This window comes from Neolamprologus multifasciatus, chromosome 14 (genome assembly GCF_963576455.1).
Source record: "Neolamprologus multifasciatus chromosome 14, fNeoMul1.2, whole genome shotgun sequence".
Classification (NCBI taxonomy): domain Eukaryota; kingdom Metazoa; phylum Chordata; class Actinopteri; order Cichliformes; family Cichlidae; genus Neolamprologus; species Neolamprologus multifasciatus.
The window spans coordinates 38,947,311-38,968,371 of NC_140452.1; the positions used below are offsets into that span (position 1 = coordinate 38,947,311).

The window sequence follows — 21,061 nt, forward strand, 5'->3', positions numbered from 1 at the left end:
ACTGTACTATAATTATAGAGCACATAAACAATTGATTGTCATGGTCCTGGGGCTGTGATCCAGTATTTATGTGTTTGGACTTTGACTCTGGTTTATTTAATATTCTAAGGTTAAGATTTTGTTTGAGGTTTTAGTTATTTTTAGAGTTGTAATATTTGTATTCTCAGATCTTAGTTTTGTTATCTAGTCTTTAGGTTTCTATTATCATGCCTCCTCTGTGCTCTACGCTCCTTCTTGTGTAGTCAGTCTTGTGTCTGCGCTTCTTTCCCTTTCTGTCTGTGTGTCAGGGTGAGTAGTCTGTACTTCCTGTCTTATTCTTGGTTCCCTTCCACCAATATCGGTTCCCTAGTATTTCGTCTATTTGTATGTATGTGTCTTCTTGTGAAGTCTGTTTGTTTACCTTTTTGTCTATGTCAAGCTCATGTGTCGTAGTCACGCTGTGTTTATGTTTTATTTTGATAGTCCCTGAGTCTATTTTCTGCCTTTTTTGGTTGTAGGTGGATTCTATTCTGCTGAAGGTGTCTTCTCTCTGCCCTTACCTTATATGTGTATTTAAATCTTCAGGTTTCATTTGCTCCTTGTCATGTCATCATATGTCCTAACCCAGGTTGTGTACTCTTTCCTATTAATCTCCTAATAATAGGTTTGCTGCTTTTAACGTCCCTGGTTGAGTTTAAGCCTAAGTTTTGTGTTTCCTAAGTCCTTGAACTTCAGCAATAAAGCTGTTATTTAAGTTTAATCTCCAAGTCCTAGATTTGGGTTTACTTAAAACTGCAATAGCTAAGACCACTAAGTGTGTAATTTTCCATTACGTACATACGTATGCTGAGCAAAAGTATTTAACATCAGGCTTATCCAGTAAGCTACCTCATATCCTGGGTGGATGTTGAACTTTTTCTTACCTGGACCTCCACTCCATAGCCCGTATAGACAGTGACGATATAGTTGCAGTCAGTTGTAAAGTAAAAAGCAGAATTGGTGTGTGGTGGAGCCTCGATGTAGCCTTCTGGACCAGTCAGGTTCAGCTGGCAGGGAACTGCAGGAACAACCACAGCAGCATAACAATAAACTGATAGAAACAGAGTGGACGCTGGTGCACAAACCCTACTACTCCATTCAAAACAGATTCAAAACTCCATTCCAAACATAAGTTGCTCTCAATGCAGATGGTCCCCTCATTATGTTTTTGTTATAGTAATAACGACCAATAACCCTGTTATCTTATCTTCACTTACAGATTATAATAATAGGGTTTGAGTCTGTTAAGACACTTTATGTAATGTCAATACTTTATGCAAATGCCAAAATGATACTATGCTTTAATTCTGGGTAACATTTTGACCAATGTTTAAAATGGAACAGACCTTTCCAACTGTAGTTAAGGAAAATATCGATTATGTTCAATGTATCTTGAGACCACAGAATCAGCTATTGATAGTTCAATGATTTTATTGTTATAACAGTCAGTCTGACACAGATATCAACTTAGTTTAATGTTTGATCTGTATCTGGATGTATTATTTGTATAAGGCTTATCTGACATAACCTCAATGCAGGTGAATGATAATTAAAAAGTGCTTGGACTGAGTGTATGTGAATTGGTTTGTAGTAAACAGTGCTTCGAGTGCTTAGTTAGAGTATCCATCTATCTGTCTTCTGCCACTTATCCGAGTAAAGATGGCAGAAGACAGAAGTCTAAGCAGAGATGCCTGAACCCTCCTCATCACATCCAGCTCCACCAGCTCTTATGGGGACACTCTAAGGTGTTCCCAAGCCACTTAACAAACCTAATCTCTCCAGTGTGTCCAGTGTGCAAATCCCTGGGAGGATTTGCATGTCCTGGGAGAAACTAGAAGGTCATAATTGTCCCTCTAGTTAAGTTGTTCCTGGGTGAGATGCCAGACTATGTGCAATTTTGATGATGGAGACCTGACTCCAATAAGGAACAAGGAATACTTCTCAAAATCACCTGGTGGACAGGTCTTAATCCATGAGGCACTGCCCAGCACCTGCAGGAAGAGCTATAGAGGTCCATTGTGTTGTGGACAGGGTCCCACATAGCAGACAGGTCTGGCCCAGATCTGGTGACAAGCCGGCACTGCTGGCTGACTTCTGGTATGGTAAGTGGTATGTCATCCAGATACGGGTCAGGCCTGACGCAGATGGCACTGTTTATGTGATGGCACGCCACATCTGGCCCGATTGTGGTTTGGTTTATGTGGCCCAGGCTCATAGAAAACAGGTCTGGCCTGGATCCGGCATCAAGCTGGCACTTCTGACTGACTGGTGTCATAGCAGGTTGTATGTCAACCAGTTGTATGTTCCTATTTTAGTTAGAAGACCCAAATGCCATGTTGCAATACTATACTTCTATGGTAGCCAATGTTTCAAATGCAGGTTTGACAGATTTTTTGAGTGTACACTTTATCCAAAACCTAATGAGGGTTTACTCGCGTTGAGCACCGGGTGGCTGTAGCTCAGGAGGTAAAGCAGGTCACCCATTAATCAGAAGGTTAGTGGTTCGATCCTTGGCTCTTCCAGTCTGTCTGTCAAGATTCTGACACTAACCCTAATCCAGGAGAGTAGACAAGTGCTCTATACGAAACAGCCCATTCACTGTCTGAACAGAGTTTCATCATGTTACTTTTGCACTATTATGTTCTGGCACATGTTGTTATTACGTGGCTTGATTAAGGTGCACATTAGGCTGAAACTGTTCTGGGCCAGCACAGGACCACCAGTGTGTCTGCAACTGGCCTTGTGCTGGCCCATGTGTGGATTACCTCTGGAAAAACAAATCTGGGCCACCAAAGGGCCTTCATTCTTTGCGGTATTTGGGCCATGTGTAAACACATTGTGTGGGCTATGTGGGGTTGACTCTTGGGGGTTCAATGCCCAGCTGCTTAACTCTAGAACAGTATCACTGGGTGATTTTCACCTGAGCAAATACATTTACATGATTTCTCTCTCCTGCAGCTGTGAGCGTGTCGAGGAGACTGTGCCTTCACCAGGGAAGTCTGGTAAATAATTACAGTGGGGTAAATAATTATTGTAAGACCTGTTGATCAGTCAATCAACCACTCCAACCAACACAGACGCTACTGATCTGAACTCGTTATGTGCATAAAGCAAATAACACTGATATTGTTAAAGCAATTTCAATTTTTCTGATCACAGAAAAAGATTCCCAATTCCTAATTTGACTAATTTGCCATGATCAGTTTTAATTGAGCTTAACTGAGAACATAGCAGTGCTTCTATATCCGGTTCCCATTTAGCTGGTTCATTCCATGATAGAGCTTTAACTGCAGTTATGGATTGCATGGCGAACTGTGTTCATATATGATCATTTCTTAGTGTTTCTGAGTCTATGTAGTGATTTAAATGGTAAATGGTAAATGGCCTGCATTTGTATAGCGCTTTACTTAGTCCCTAAGGGCCCCAAAGCGCTTTACACTACATTCAGTCATTCACACACACATTCAGACACTGGTGATGGCAGCTACAGTGTAGCCACAGCTGCCCTGGGGCGCACTGACAGAGGCGAGGCTGCCGGACACTGGCGCCACCGGGCCCTCTGACCACCACCAGTGATTAAGTGACCAGAATTATGCTGTTTTTAATGCAACAGTGCCTGAGGGCATAAAGATCAGGGTGATCCAATACAGGTTTTTAGCCTTGTCCCTTGTATCCGAATTTTCTCCAGATTTTCTGAAACTTTTGATGAGGTTATGTACTGTAGATGATCCACAATTTGTATTTGTAGTTTTTTTTGCAGATTGGTAAATCTCTGCCCAGTTTACTTCTAAAAAGCTCTACCTCTCTAAGATTTTTTTAAAAAAAAAATTTATATTCAATCATGCTTTTGTCCCGGATTAAGGAATGCTGGACCTGCTCTTTTTCCTCTCAAAGATGTTCTAGCGTGCATGGAAGTTTGCCCAACCAATCTAAATGTATTTTTTGGACCTGGAGAAGGCTGCACGAATATGGGTGTCTGACCCTTTGTTACAAGCTATTTAGCCCATGTACATCATTGCAAGAGTTTGGTCTGCATTGCTGGCAATAAGTTGGACTCATTTCTGGTGGGTGTTGGACTGTTTATGGACAGAATTTGTAGCTGTAGCAAAAGATCCCCTTGTTCCCAGTTGATTTTAATCATCCAATGAGAAAGCAGCTGGGCAACCAGAGGAAGTTTTCATCATCACTATAAATAAATATATAGATATTATATATTTAAATAATATATATATTATTTATATGCAACAGTCAGTATATAATTAACCATCGGTTAAAATCACATAGAAATGAGGGTTCTGTGTTTAACAATACGACACTTAATGCTCTTTTTCTGATGCAGGATTATGCGCTTAAGGAGTTGGCGACACAGTTTTTATCTTCATTCTTTCCTCCAGAACACACAAAACTGCCAAGGATGGCTGGCTCATGGGCTGGCTGATGCACACACACACACACACACACACACACGCTCACACACACACACACAAAACTCAGAACAGTAATTTCTACTACTCAAATTACATTTATCATTGATGTATTAATTAAATTTATATTTTGAGTTATCTTTAATTAATAACAAATTTGCCTTATTATTACGAAATAGAGAAACGCTCTGTTTTAGTACTTCACAATTTAATAAAAGGTTTAAATAATCATTAGTGTTGGTTAGAAAATGTCAAATTATGCAACCATGTGGATTATTTGGCACATAGAGAATGCTCTAAAGATCTTTTCTTGTCTTCACTGTAATAACTCTGTCTCTGGCTGCCTTTGGAAGCAGCTGAGCTCTGTGATGGACAGCTGAGGACAGATCATTTCTTAGTGGCCTTCGGGAGCTTTCTGCTCCACCGCCTTCATCCATCTCTAAGCTAAAAAGTAAACTTTTGCTGAAGTGCTTCTTTATGAAGAAGAACATCCTCTCTGTGTCCCCTTGGTACTTCCCTTCAGGGAGTGTCCACTCCAGCATTATTGCTGAATTACAATGTTGTGCCTGAATGTCTGTCTTGGAGCAGGGTTTGTCTGTCAGTGCTTTGCTCTGTTATAACCTTGAACACAGATGAGCTGATTAATCAAGCTACTCCCACTTTGCTCTTCCTGACCTGAAAAGTCGAGATGAAATTAATACCTTGATATTTATTTTCCCAGTCCGCTCTCTTCATAACAGAGAGTCTCTGAGTTGTTCTGCTGTGGTCCCTGTTTGGACCTCTTGATTAAGGGTTAGTGATGCAATGATGCTGTTGTAATTTATTTCAGTCCCATGGCAGTCCAGTCATAAGAAATGCAAACAGAGTAGATATTAGCTGAGAGCTTGAAGTCATCATGGGTGTCAACAAAAGAAATAACAAAGTCAACTGATAAAGTAAGAGATATAAGAGACGGGGCTTCTATGGTGTTTGAATTGTTTAGACTATTACTTTTTAAGGTGTAACGGTAATTTTATGAAAAGGGTAAAAGGTGTGTTTGTATGTGGGTGTGTGAGTGTTGAAAAATGTTTTGTTTTTTAATTTACAGACTGCTTGCAGATTGCAGATTGCTATGAGCTGCTGTGGTTCCGATATATTTGCAGTAAATATAAACTAGAGGTTTCATGGATTGAATAAACATACATAGCAGAAACCGACATATGTACATTGTTACTGCTGATTACTGCTTCTGAACATAAGATACATAAAATATTATTCAACAGCACCGGTAATGTTTTAATAGAAATTCAATTTAAATGTGAGTTAACTCTTTACTGATTCCTGTCTAAGCTTGATTCCAAAGGGAGAGCGAGACAGAGAGCACTTCAATTGTACAGCACAGATTCTCTCCCTTTACCTCTGACACTTCAAATTAGCTTTAAGGACCAGAAATATGTGGGGCTCTGCTCTAAATATTTGGGGTGCGGACTCACTGAAACACTACAGGGTGCACAGGGTTAGCACTGTCAACTTAGCTAGCAGATTCCTTCCTAAGGTTCCCAGCTGGTGCCTTTCTGTAGGAAGTTTGCATATTCTCATTTGTCTAGCCTTTCTTTCCCTCTGGGTTTCCTCCCTTTAGATTTCCTGCAATTGAAGGTAATGCAGGTTCAGGTTAACTGTGGTCTCTAAACTAGCCATGGAAATGAGGTAGACGAAGTGCCTAAAGTTTATAGAATAAAGACGTTTAAATGTGGTTTGTAAAGTGCTTAGCAAAACGCTATATGAATGTTACCACTATACAGAACTATATTTCTTTAGATATAAATTAGCATTTGTTTATTAAAAGTATAACATTGTTTGTTAATGCTTTCATATTTCTACATTTATAAACTATTATGAACCAGCTAATCAAAACATTTTTCATAGTCAATTAAATCACTCACACAAAAAATTAAAGTCTTTCCTGTTTTCTTGCTGACTTGATGATAGTTTAACTGACACAACACTTCACAAATGTCTCCACTCGTAACCCCCCCCCCCACACACACACACACACACACACATACATTCCCTTCCCTATAATTAATTTGCACTTTATAATAAAAACTATTATTTTTATGCAATGAGGTGTATCTAAAGATCTATTCTTACCTGGACTCTGCATGGTGGTGATGATGGTGGTGGTTGTGATAGTGGTGGTGGTTGTCTCCTCTTCATCGCTGCCTGCCCCTGCAACCTTTTCCCTTGCAGCAGTATCACTGGGGGTGATAATGGTAGGATGTTTGGGGCCTTTCAAAACCCTGCTGGTAACTGGAAGAAGTGCACTGGAGAGAGAAGTGGTTGCTAATGCATGTATGGAAAGGGTTGCTTGCATGTTGGAGCTTTCAGGAGTCTCGTCTGAAATCCTTTCATCACTGTTATCCAGTGTTCTCCTGGATGGTGATGTGGAAAGCTGAGAGCTTGATCCTCCACTTTCTTCAAGGTACTTTGCCTGACCACGAGGGCCTGGGTGGGCCTGGTGTTGGGGCGGATTCCGGTAGAGTGGGTGATGATTCAGGATGTTGATTGGCGGTGCAGTGGTGACCACAGGGAGCCTCCTGTCTGTGTCCTGGGTAGTAGGGTAAAGGTTGGGAATGCCCCCAGGAGTGATGGAGAGACTATCCTCAGAGGCAAAGGCTGCAGAGAATGAAAGAAAATCATAGATGGATGGTGGTTCATATCACAGACTTAATCATCACTTGGCCAATTGCAGGAATTCCACGCTTTACTTTCCTGCTTGTTGCTCTAGTTCTGAACCTCTCCATTCACAGCCATTATCACACTTCTAGCAGATCAACTTTAAAAAAACAAAACAACAATGATAGTGCATAGTTTTTATAATTGCAAGGTCCAAATAAATATGTAGAAGAAATGAAAAAAATGAGTCTCAGGGGGTTAAAATCAAGACTAACATTATAAAGACATGATGCATTTATAGGAACTTTTATTAATTCCCTTCAAAGATGGAAAAAGGTTTTGTGCTACTTTGCAGTACGGTTCTGTTGTAAATATTTTACTTTGGAGAAGGTGGTTTAAAATGTAGAATATTCAGTTTGTGATTTGCATGTTTTCATTTCTTTCTATGTGTTGACTGTTTTGTACAATTTTTTTTAAATTTTATTTTACTTAGTTTACTTTCATAGTGTGAACTTTTCAATTTTTTGTTATGTTGTAAAAGGAATATTCTGCTGACACAAGTGAGTAGCATGATCGAACTAAATGGTAAATGGACTGGTTCTTATACATAATGCTTTTCTGCTCTACCTGAGCACTCAAAGTGCTTTACACAACTTGCCTCACTCACCCATTCACACAAGTACTTTTTCTACGGTATTCACACACATCCATACTCTGATCGGGGCGATCTCAAGAGTTGGGAGTTCGCCTTGTAATCGGAAGGTTGCCGGTTCGAGCCCCGGCTTGGACAGTCTCGGTCGTTGTGTCCTTGGGCAAGACACTTCACCCGTTGCTACTGGTGGTGGTCAGAGGGCCCGGTGGCGCCAGTGTCCGGCAGCCTCGCCTCTGTCAGTGCGCCCCAGGGTGGCTGTGGGTACAATGTAGCTGCCATCACCAGTGTGTGAATGGGTGGATGACTGGTTGTGTAAAGCGCTTTGGGGTCCGTAGGGACTAGAAAAGCGCTATACAAATACAGACCATTTACCATCGAAGCATCAGAGAGCAAATTGGAGTTCCTGCCCAAGGATATTTGGCATGCAGATGGAGCAGATGGGGTCAAATTAGTAGTTGACGTGGTAGAGGAATCTCCCTGGCTTGTCAGATCTCTCTGGAAATGTCAAAGAGATATTCTGCGTGCACATTGTGAATAAACCTCTGGTCTTTCATAGTAAATTCATGTGAGACAAGTGTGCTAGGCAAGCTGTCACTCGTTTAGCTTTCACTGCTCTGAGATCAGTTGCCAGCTGCGCTTTGTATGGAAACACAGCTACTAGCAAGTAAACAAGCTTCAAAGATTAAGCTTTCCTCTTGCTCGCCAACATGTGTGATGTAGAGAAGAACTGAAGAAGCTTCTCCTATGGGAGGTGAAATGTCTTCAAGAAACTCAAAGAAGTCCAGTTGCTTTCTTTCAAAGCTCCTTAGACCAGCGGTCCCTCAACCGCCACGGACCAGTTTATGTCCAACAATATTTTCACGGACCGGCCTTTAAGGTGTCACGGATAAATACAACAAAATAAAACCAGTACCGGCACCGAAAAACCGAAGATTTATTCATAACACACAGGAAACGACCCAGGGAAACAGAGTTAACAATAAAAACGACAACTAAATAATGATAAAAACCCTGAAAACCGTAAATTTCACACTCAAGCCTCAACTCTTGCAGCCCGGTACCAAACGACTCACGGACTGCCTTAGACCATGACCTGGATGAATCTCCATCAACTAGAGAAGATTTCATGAAATGTAATGAATGAAACAACTCACTGTACAGCATTGAACAAAACTGTCACACTTTTATGGTGGTGAAATAAGTCATGCTGCATTGTACAGAACTAATCATTTTTATTAATTTAGTGCTGAACTAAAAAACTTTAGGAGAATAACAAATGGAGATTAAATTCTGGAATGTCCCTGTACTAGATTTCTTGGCCATGGGTGTGTAAGCACAATGATTAAATGATTAAACGATACAAATGATTACATTTGTATGATCTCTACAGTCAGAAAAAGACAAAAAGACTATTCATGGCTCAAATGTTTTGTAAGATTATTTCAAAATGCCGTGTAATTGAAACATGTTTTATTTCACAAAGCTGCAGTGATTTTGATAGCTTAATTTCATATCGCAGAATTAAACTGACATGCAGTCCCCCCCTTTATGTCTTTACTCTGTCCAAAGCGGTGCATCCTGACATCCAGGCAGCGAGGGCCCGTCACATGCTTTTGGATGGAGACAATAACATTTACTTATATATCACTGCAAATTCATACCATTTTTTTAAAGCTATTAAGTCAGACTTGCTTTCAACACTTATTTATGTGGAGCAGTGCATTAGTGTAGGGAGTCAATTGGCAAATGGGAAAGTTCTTTTAAAAAGCCCAACAGTACAACCCAAAGAGTTCTCATAAATTATTCACATTAGTGGATTCTACCCTCGCTATCATCCTTGTAATAAGCCTTAATGTTCGTTCCTGAGGAGATTTGATGAGCCGCTATAATTCTCCCAATGTAATGATTAGTGCTGCCCTCCCAAGTGCACCTGTGAGATCTAATCTGAGACCACTTCAGGAGGCTATCATCCACTGAGGGAAGTCTTATGTTTCCTTAACAATGCTTCATTTCCACCATAATAACTCCCACTCTCTTCCAGCTAATAGCTAACTGCTTCAAACAATCAGGCTTTATTGTAGCTGTGCCACTTTCCTCCCAGCAACTCCCTTGTCAAACATGTGCACAGCTCTTTGCACACAATTGAGTAGATTTGCAAGTAACAAGGAAAATAATGGAAAATAAAGAATCTTAAGTCAATTGACTGAACATCTGCAGCTTGCTGCTACAAAGTCTATAATGTAATGGATATGCTTGTGTTTTATTTGGGTCAAAATAATTCAGTTGTGTGCTAGAATATTACAGATACAGAAGGATTTGAAATCTATAAAAATACTTAAGTATACTGAAGGGTATATGCCAAACTATAATCAATATTGATAATACTGATGATTAATTAAGAAGGAGTAATTTCAGATCAATAGATTAATTCTTCTCCCTCTTCTTACTATTATTATTATTTTTAGTAGTAGTAGTATTGAGAACAGATTTGCCCAACCCTGCATTTTAATGGTCATCCAATTCAAATTAATTCCATTTTATTTATATACTATATAGTTTTACATTTTATCAGCTCTGTTTCCTCCTTATTACACAGAAACTACCACAGGGACTTGAGTGATAATAACTTAGAAATTATTACATTCTTGTTTCTACCATCTCAATAATAATGAATTACAGTAGTCCAGCCTAGAATCAATAACTGTACTGTGATGAGTTCTGAAACCTGACTGAAACTCTGCAACATTAAGTCAATAATTCACTTTTTCAGATCAATGCTGAGCTCCTTTGACTTTGACCATTATAGCATTTGTGGGCGTTTGTATCCCTGAGCCCTATTTAACTGGCCTCAGAGAAGTCACCAGCTGTAGTCACTCATAATCACTCACAAGAAGTTAAGAGGCCATGAAGCTCAGTTCACTGACAACTTTCTAAGTCACCAAAATTGCTAATTCATGTTGCTGTATGTATATTTTTGACCCAGCAGATGTGATCACTTTTTTCTGTTAACCCATAATAAAGTCATAAAAGAACCAAACTTCATAAATGTTTTTTTGTGACAAAGAAGTATCTGTTCCAATCACTCTATCAGAGAAAAATCAGAGTTTTAGAAATAACGGGACACTCGGTAGAGCCATTATATTATATTCTTTACAAGTGTATGTAAACTTTTGACCACAACTGTACATATAAATATCTGTGTGTGTGTATGTGTGTGTGTGTGTGTGTGTGTGTGTGTGTGTGTGTGTGTGTGTATCTATATATAGATAGATAGATAAATAGATAGATAGATAGATAGATAGATAGAGCAGTGGTTTGAATCATATATATTCATATATATATATATATATATATATATATATATATATATATATATATATATATATATATATACACAGTATATATATATACACAGTATATATATATACACAGTATATATATATATATACAGTATATATATATACATACAGTATATATATATATATATATATATATATATATATATATATATATTATATATGTGTGTGTGTGTGTGTGTGTGTATATGATTCAAACCACTGCTGCACAATAACTTTAATGCCTGTGGCATACTCTGATCTCTGTAATAAAATATTATGGTCAGCAGTATCAAAAGCTGAACTGAGGTGTAGCTAGACAAGTATGTCAAAGTCCATAAGAAGATCATAACTGTTACAGATACTATTTCCATACTGTGCTGAGTTTCCGAAACATGACTATAACTCTTCAGATAAACCTCTGCTTTTATACAACTACTTTTAAGAATTTTTGGTATAAAATGTTGCTGACCTATAGTTAGCTAAAACAGGTAGGTCAAGTGATGTTTGTTTTTTTAAAGGATTGGTTAAATTGCTTCCATCTTAAGGCCTGTGGTACTATTAACCCTCTGGGGACACGTCAAAATCACATGTCTAATTTAAGACGATACCGCGACAAGATGCAGCGACCCAGAATCTCTATTTCAACTTGGGTCAAAAGTGTGGACTTCAAACTATATACCACTTTAAATTGTGTCGATAGCCCACGTAAAGCCAGAATTATGACATAAAAAATACACACGGTGTTTTTTTTTTTCTGAACAAAACAGTGGTGTTTACAGCGGGAAGAAACGGTAAAAACAGCGTTTTCTAAGGACAGCGCTAGCAAACACTCTCCGCTTGCGAGTGAAAAAAGAAAAAACACCCCTTCCCTTCCTTATTGGTGTTAGAGTGTACCATGTCAACCATTTATAAAATGATATGGCAACATGTGGCATTTGGTTGTTTCGGAAGAAAGGGAAGTTTTAGGAGTGACACCGGCGAGCCAGAGCGGGCGAGCAAAAGAAAGAGAGAGAGCGAGTTTTCATATGTGAGACATTAGTGACGTTTAGTGTGTTTGGAGGCTATAGTTAGTGTGTAGTGTAGGCATTGTTTTGTGTGTTAGTTATAATAGTGACTGTCACATTTGCTCCAAAAAAGCCACCAAAGGCAGATTCCAGTGTAAACGCTGTCTCTGCATGGAAAACAGGACAGATACACCTCCTGTCAGACCTGCAGGGTTTAAGCCTGTGGTGCTCTCCTCTGTCTTATAGTGGACAAAAACATTTTTTTGGAGTGGCACAAATAATTTGTGTGCCTTCTTATTTGATGCAGCACACCTGATTGTTCTGTAAATAGTTTTAAATGGTTATATAAAAATGCCTGAGGCCTTGGCTGCATTTTTAGGTAAATAGCACCATGTAACTTTGTTGTTTGCATAACTTGTGCATAATTTTTAGAAAGGTACAATTTCTATTTGCATTTCAAGTTATGAAAATGATTCGTTAAACATGTTTGTCGTTTTTACAGTAAAAAATATATTTTCTACTCGGATTAAAAAAAAAATTTGTCTGAATTTAGATCAATTGTGCTAATATAGTATGCCAAAATGAAAAAAATAACGATAATTCAGATATTTGAGGTTTTGCTGAAAATAATGCTACCAAACAAGGCAAGATAAACAGTTTTTAAAGGTGAAATATAGAAGTAAAATCAAAAGTAGTCAAAAATGACCAATTATACCCTGGACCCCAGAGGGTTAATTAGAGAAACACTGATCACAATTAAGATCGAAGCATTAATTAATGGTAGGACTTCTCTGTAGAAATTGGATCTACTGGACACATTAATAGTTAGGAGGAGGTAATTGAAGTTCTGGGAGTTTTTTTCTTTCAGTGAAGCCACAGTATCCAAGATAATACCATTTGACACACATAAAATAGTATTTTTGCACCAATAAAATTATTCCAAAGTTCTATTAGCTGAAGATTTGGTTTATATAAATATGCTGTGTAGTGTGTGCTTAGAAAATTAAGGAAGCTGGACAAGTGGAGGCCAAGTGAACAGTATCTGAAAGTCATGTCCATAAGAAAGCTTCATCAGAAATGGTCTCAGTGGATGGGTGATTGTCAAGAAGCAATTCTTAAAGAAATGAAACAGGAAAAAAAGACCTCCTCAGAGGCCGCACCACAACAGTATTGAAGCAGTGTTGAATCATCTTGTCAGAGAGTAGAACAAAAGGCAGCCAACATCCAAAGAAGACCTTGGGTATGTCATTCAAGAAACCCAGAGGACTATTAATGAAAACTGCTTAAAGAAATGAGAAGAAGCTTTTCTCAGAGATTTTAGTCTTGTTGAAGAATAAAAGTAATACCAAACAGTGGCAAACAATCTAATCTTAGAATCTTAGAATTGTAAAAAGTCTTTTTTTTTCTCCTTATGGTGTGAAAAAGTCTTTTTAATATGTTTGTCTCACTTAAATGTTTCAGATTATCAAAGAAATTTAAATATTACACAAGCATAACAAAAGTTAACACAAAATGCAGTTTCTAAAGTGTTTATTATTAACAAGGGAAAAGAAAACAAACCTACATGGTCCTGTGTGAAAATGATTGCCCCCTAAACCTAATAACTGGTTGGGTCACCCTTAGCAGCAACAGCTGAAATCAAGCTTTAGCAATGACTGGCAATCAGTCTTTTACAATTCAATTCAATTTTATTTATATAGCGCCAAATCACAACAAAAGTCGCCTCAAGGCGCTTCATAGATACAGAGAAAAACCCAACAATCATATGACCCCCTATGAGCAAGCACTTTGGCGACAGTGGGAAGGAAAAACTCCCTTTTAACAGGAAGAAACCTCCGGCAGAACCAGGCTCAGGGACCGGTTGGGGTGAGAGAAGGAAGACAGGATAAAAGACATGCTATGGAAGAGAGACAGAGGTTAATAACAGATATGATTCAATGCAGAGAGGTCTATTAATATATACTGAGTAGTGATGGGATTTCCGGCTCTTTTTAGAGAACCGGCTCTTTCGGCTCCGAAACGGTTGTATTTATACACAAGCATTCATATATAGTCAAATAATAAAAAAAAATGTTCATTTACCTGTTACTACCACACACCAAATCTGGTCGTTGGTACTTGCTGGCTTGTGTAGCCACTAGGTAACAAAAACTCAACACTGCCCCCTAGCATCCTGGAGCACTTCTGTTGTCTTTTGTACATGTTTTGAGTTTTTATGTGCTTCTGAGTTTGTACGTGTTTTGGAGTTTTTACGTGTTTTTACGTGTTTTGGAGTTTGTACGTGCTTTGTCTGTAGGGGCCACCGTAAATATACTTTTATTTATTCACTCCACATAAAATGTAATAAATAAATCATATAATACAAAAATCAACTATTCACATTTCAACTTTTAACTATTTAAATTTTCAGCTTTTTCCTTTTACAAATTTAAAGTGAAACAACACAAAACATTGCAAACCACAACACAATTAAATATAAATTCTAATATGAAAACAAAAAGAAGATGCATATCCTCTGTCATATGGACCTGCATGAATAAACTTTCTGAATCCTTTATTATCTGCAACTGAAAATAGTTGTGGATGATTACTATACCTTTCTAATGTGACGTTGTTGTCCCTGGCTCTTTCTCTGTCTCTCCCTCCGGCTCTGTTCCTGTGCTATTGAGTGTAACTACCGCCCCTCCCCCCTCTTCCCAGCGTAAAGCACAAGGCTCGCATGCTGAGTGAAGCGGAAAAAAAGTGCGAGAGAGAGAGGCTGAGAGAAAGAAAAAAAAAACACGGCTCGCGATAAGGAGCCGGCTCTAAGAGCCATTTCGTTTGCGACCGACACATCACTACAACATGTGTTCTGCGCAATGCTCTGAAAATAATTTTGGTAGGCTGGTCACTCCCAGAAAGGTTCTTACCATTACTGGATAATGGCTCTCACCATGGGTAAATGGAGTCCCAAAGCCTTAGAAATGGCTTTGTTACACTTTTCCTACTGATAGAGGTCCGTGATTTTGTTTCTCAAGTGTTTCTTTAGATTGTGGTATGATGTGTTGCTTTTTCAGATCCTTTAGCCTGCTTCAATTTGTCAAACAGGTTCTATTTAAGTGATTTTTTTTTTATTCAACAGGTCTGGCAGTAATCAGGCATAAGTGTTTAGTGAAACTAAACTCAGCTTTCCAAAAAATGTGGCTAATCACAGTTCATTAATGATTTCATTACTTACACAGGACCAGATAGCTTAATCAATGAAATCATCATTAAAAACTCCATTTTGTATTTACTCCGGTTATCTTTGTCTAATACTAAAATTTGTTTGATGATCTCAAACATGTAGGTAAGTGACAAATATGAAAAACACCAGGAAATAAGGAAGGGGGCAAACAAAAGAAGCAAAAAAAACACTTTTTCTTTCACAACGAAGCAGTGTGCTTTTCTTTTCTTTCTTTTGGCTGTTTCTTTTCTTCAGCAGCAGGTTTCTGTTCTTTGTGCTACAGCAAGAGGACAATTGTGAAAATGAGCAGAACACCTTCAGGGAATCTTTGATGTCTTCCCCCAAAGCTGTCAAAGAGCCACAACTGATTCTAAGCTCACCTTTGAATAAACCATGATTCCAGTACAAATCCCTCACATTAAAGTTCAAAGGAGTTTACAGTAGGAGACACACGCACCCTGGAAGAAAAGCTCTGCTTTGTGCTGCCAAAGCCTGATCTTTGGATTATTCTAAATCTTTCTTTAGCAGTCATTCAGCTGAACTACAGTATATCAAACACATTTTTGACAAAATAACCATCCACTTCTACTATAGACAAAGGTCCTGTATGCCATGAGAAGAATAAGTGAGCCTGAATGGTCTCCTTTTATGAATATTTTGACTTTATTTGGCTGTTAAAAGACAAAGAAAACACAACTGTCTTTAATGGGATTTCTTTCATTTAAGCTTTCTGAAGTTAGACTGGGTGACCACTAATGTGAGTGCAGCACATGAAGCACTGGGAGAGTTGCATAGACGTGTGCTTCAGACACTTAAAGTGGTCAAGAGGAGTGTGTGCAGTACAAGCTGGTTAATAATGTTTTTAATCTATGGAGCATGTTTTCCAATCTCAACAACCTAAAAGAATGGTAAATGGTAAATAAACCAGTACCTTTCTATTCAATTTGAGCAGTCAGAGCACTTTCTATTACAAGTCCCACTGACTTCACCTGAACACCTATGTCACGGGCACTCTGATGGCTGCAACTCAGGGTTCAGTATTCTGCCCGAGGATATGCCCCTAAAAGAAGAGAAGTGAAATCATAGACAAGTCACGTACCATTGGCTGCAGTGTAATGGCATGGCCCTGGGTCATTGAGCCTATGTCTCTGTGTTTATGGACTTTTTAGTTTTATTTATTTAAATATGCACTTGTGTGTTACACACTGTTGATTCTTACGTTGTTTGATTACTTGCTTGATGTTTTCCTTTGAGTGTAGTTACTCCTCAGTCCTCTATTCCTGCCTATAGTTTGCCTATTGTTTTCATGCATTTGCCGCATTGTGTTATGTTTTGTTGTCAGATTATGGCTGTATAAGAAATTTTGTTCCATCCTCTTGTGTCATTGGCCATGTATTAGGTTCTCTCATCCTTTTGTTCCGTTGTGGTTATAACATTTTATTTCCTGCTTTATTTTGATAGTCAATTGTTCCTTGTGCCTTGTGTTTAGTTTGACTTCTTCTCTCAGTCACTGATTGTTTGCAACTATGATCGCTTCCCATGATTTGCACGTATATTTTTCCTCCTTCTTTGTCAGTTTGTTACTTGATCGTCACATAAATGTAGTGTTTTTCTGGGGTTTTTCGTTTCTTGCAGCCACTCAAACATATGTTCTACCTGAATCACTATTTCAGCTTAAAGTAATTGTGATGATAATGCTTTATTCACCCTATTTTACAAACTGGCGCTGAAGAAAATGTTGCATTTTTCACACTCACTCCCTCAGCGCTAAATTATGTGAGAAAGTCAGATAGTTGTCAAAATATAGAAAGTCAAATATTACAGCAGTGCATGTATTAATGTGTTCCTTTGCTTTTTCTCTGTTAAATTAGTCTCACTGGTTTTTCCCTGTGAGGCTTTTTTGAAGTGTCTGTTGCAGTTTACTATGTTTCCTTATGTCAGACATGATTCAATGTTATCATAACTGAATAGTAACATAAACCAAAATTTAAAAGCCTTTCAAGAGCTTCCATTGTGGTTTACCACAAATCACAAGAAGCTCAGTCCTCACCAGTGTAATTGAAATATTCTGAGTGAACCTCACAGACACATGTCATGATGATAAAATTAAATACTCTGCCAGCAGCCACAGTGTGTCACCTTTCTTTTTCCTCCACCATACTTTACATCTTTGCTTTTTTAGTCACAAACATTCACCCTTGAGCTACAGATTAGCGATGTATTCTCTTTGTGAAGCTGCACAAAGCTCAAGCAATTAAAGGCTCTTCTCTTGCTTAACAAGCCCAAATCCAGACATGCTTTTATTGCATTTGATTTTGCTCGCTGTATGTGCCAAAATGCTGAGAGACAGGGACCCTGTTTTTGCTCTAAGTGTAGCAATAATCAGTGAGGATTCAGGGTGAGCTCAGGTTCTGGTGGCTGTCACTTTTCCACCCATGGATCGTAGAAAAAGAAAGAGACAAAAAAAAAGGAAAAAAACAGCCCTAGAGAGAAGTCTGGATCCACCTATCTAACAATGGCGAGCAGGAATTGTTTGGCAGACTTCCACCTCATCACTGGCAGGAATTGTGATATAGAGGGAAAGTACTTACTGAGACAAAACAAAGCTGTGCTTTCAGTGCTTGATATGTCTGACCTGGCAGAAATCCATTCAGAGCTGTAAAAATGATTGAATTGAGGACTCCAAACTGATTTATAACTGGATGTTGTAGTGACCACACAGGTGAATGCTGCTAATAGTTGAGTAAAATAGAAGTGACCACTAGATAACAAGCTAGAAGGAACTGTTTTCTTACTGTCTTTGCTTGTAGAAACTCTATTCCGTTCAAGCATATGTTTGTTTAACAAGTCTACATATTATTTAATGTATATACCACCAATTCACAGTAAGGGCCACCTGAAGGCACTTTACATTGTAAACAAACACAAAATAAAATTACAGCAATCACATGACCACCGATGAGCAAGTGGTAGGAAGGAAAAATTCTCTTTAACCGAACAAAAGCTCGAGCAAAACCAGGTTTGGGGGGAGGGGCAAGGCATCTGTCACGACTGGTTGAGGAAAGGGAAAAAAAGTGAACACAAGACATTCTTTGGGGCGCAGAGGCAGAGTTTAGTAATTAGCAGTAGCAGTAATAGTGACGTATAACAACAAGGAGAGACAAAATAGGTGAGTGGAAAAGAAATGCTTAGTGGATCATGGGAAGGCCCAACAGCCTAAGACCATAGAAATTTAAGTAAGGGAGGGTTCAGGGTCACCTGATTCATCCCAAACTCTAAGTTTTCTCAAAAAGGAAAGTTTTTACCCCAGTAGAGAGAGGGTGTCTGTCTCCCAAATCCAAACTGGGAGCTGGTTCCACAGAAGAGGGATCTGAAAGCTGAAGGCTTTTAAATACCCGAGGAATCACAAGTATGTTTTCAGTCTGAGAGTATAGTGCTTTATTGGAATAATGTGCAAATAATATGCTACTATGCGTTCTTTAAGATATGATGAGGCCTTTTTTATTTAAGACTTTGTATGTAGAGACAGATTTTAATTTTGACTCTAGACTTGACAGGTGGCCAATGAAGAGAAACCGATATGGGAGAAATATCTTATTTCCAGTTACCCTGTCTAGTTTTCCTGTCGGTACTGTCGCTGCAGCATTTTGGATTAACTGAAGGCGTTTTAAGGAAAATGTAGAACATCCAAATACACCAAATGACAATAGTCCCGCATATATATGCATAAACTACTTTTTCAGCATCACCTGACATATAATTTTTCTAATTTTAGTCATATTGTGCAACTGAAAGGCATTCTTACATGCTTCCTTTGCTTGCACATTTAAAGACAAATCTTCCATTAAATCACCACCTTATTGTGGTGGAGTGGTCCAGTCATCCCATCAAAAAGGGACATGGGTGCACCCTCTGAGAGTTTGGTTCTTTGTGGATCGAGCAGCAGTCACGCTCAAAGGTCCCTCTGGTCACATCCCTAGCATCTAAAACTAGATTGTGGTACATGAAATGTCACTTCTCTGGTAGGGAAGGAGTCTGAGCTGGGGTGCGAGATTAATAGATAACTAGATATAGACAGGCTTGCTGCTGATGTCAACTTAGCATATAGTTAGAGCATGAAGGTGAAGCTGCCAACCTACCTACATTCCCACCCTCATTAGAAATTGGCTGGTAGTGTCTCCTTAGGTTTTCTGGAAGGCACCTTGATATATCCATCGATTAGAAACTTAAAAAAAAAAGATGCTGGCTTCGTAAGGCTAGCAAGCATATCAGGTTAGCATTTTCTGGGATGTACATTTAGGTGGCTTAGCTGACCTAAGTGATATGTAGGGATATGTAGAGGTTAACACATTTGCTAGGCAATCAAAAGATCATTGTTTCCGCTTCATCTTTAGCTAGGTATTGTCCAAAAGTAGCTTAAATGGCCTAGATCACAAACATGCTACAATGGCATGAGTGTGTACACATAGGTAACCATCTTAGCACTATGCTTGAAGCTTCACTTTGTTATAATGGTCTTATCCAGGATCGTTTACCTGAAAATTTGAGTTTCTTTGTAATAAAATGGAGATATGACAAAGCTAGAGATCCAACAAATCTTAAAGACTAGACCAGATACTGATATGTTCATGAAAAACCACAGGTCACCCCTTTAAAATGTAATTTTACAGTCATAAGGCAACCACAAGTAAACAATGTTAATGTGCTGTTATCTACTGTAATATAATTCCATATACTCTAATAAGCAGGAGTGACTTTTATTTTATTTTATTTATTTATTTTTTCGACAGTGCAGCTGCAATAGCCTGCAGCTGCTTACTGGTTTACTGTGTATATAAACATTACCAAAGTCAAAGACATTTATCCTGACTGCTGTGACGGATCTCATTTCAAACTTCTGATATGAAGTTTTTATATAAGCTGACTCGTTTAAACTGCCACGTGGGTTTTTAGAGTAGCTGCTGACAGCCTGTCAGTTCCTCTGCACTGTACTGCCAGCACACAACAGCTACTGTCCATCTGTCACCTTGAATCTGTCCACCTACTGTTTCCATCAATCCTTACATCCAGCACCATAACTGAACAAGATGTTCCCTGCTTACTGACTGCTACAAAAACAGTATATAGCCTTACCAGAGAGTATTTAACTTCATCAAGGGCAAGAGAGGTAGCGCAATGAGAAAAAAGAGAGAAGCTTTTAACAGAAAACAACCGCTGGAAGTCAGATGGAGGGCACGATAACATAAAGATAAATATGAATAGATAGAAAAAAATAAGGAAGCAAAGTAATTACTTAGGGTATGTCGGGAAGCCTCAAGCTAGTAATCAGTAGTTGCATGCTGTAAATGTGGAGGAGGTGTTGGTCATATGGAAATTAGATGCTGATGAGTTAGATGAAATGTAAAGGGTGGTACAGTGAGATCTGGGACCAGCAGTGTGTAAGATCAAGCGCACACACACGCAGAAAGAGAGAGACAGAAAAGGAGAAACATATCAGGCCATAGAACATGTTGTCATCATCAGTATTGCATAGTGTTAGAGTAGCTGTAAATGGAATGATTGGAGGCTTATTCATAAATCAAAATACACTGTATCTTTTGGACTAGCATCCAGTTAAGTATACCCATATGGAAAAGATATATATAAATCTTATAAAGTTTGTATCTATCTTGTGTGAAACTTGTATGAAAAGCATACAAGAGTAAAACCAGATATAAGATCCCTTGAAAAATTATATAATGAAACTTGTATGTTTTGGATACTTA

At 38.5% G+C, this 21,061-nt stretch overlaps 1 protein-coding gene across 5 annotated transcripts in view; it reads right to left on the reverse strand.

Moving 5' to 3' along the window:
• Nucleotides 1–21,061, reverse strand: part of sez6b (seizure related 6 homolog b) — a 222,630-nt gene that overhangs the window by 122,846 nt on the left and 78,723 nt on the right. For all 5 annotated transcript variants that reach the window (XR_014868696.1, XR_014868697.1, XM_085130752.1 and 2 more), the window contains exons 2-3: nucleotides 6,573–7,097; nucleotides 903–1,036 (exon numbers count right to left, since the gene is read on the reverse strand). Coding sequence is in view for 3 of the 5 variants with exons in the window: in XM_085130752.1 (XP_084986878.1) it covers nucleotides 903–1,036; nucleotides 6,573–7,097 (659 nt within the window). In the remaining 2 variants the exon portion in view is untranslated. The remainder of the gene's footprint in view (nucleotides 1–902; nucleotides 1,037–6,572; nucleotides 7,098–21,061) is intronic.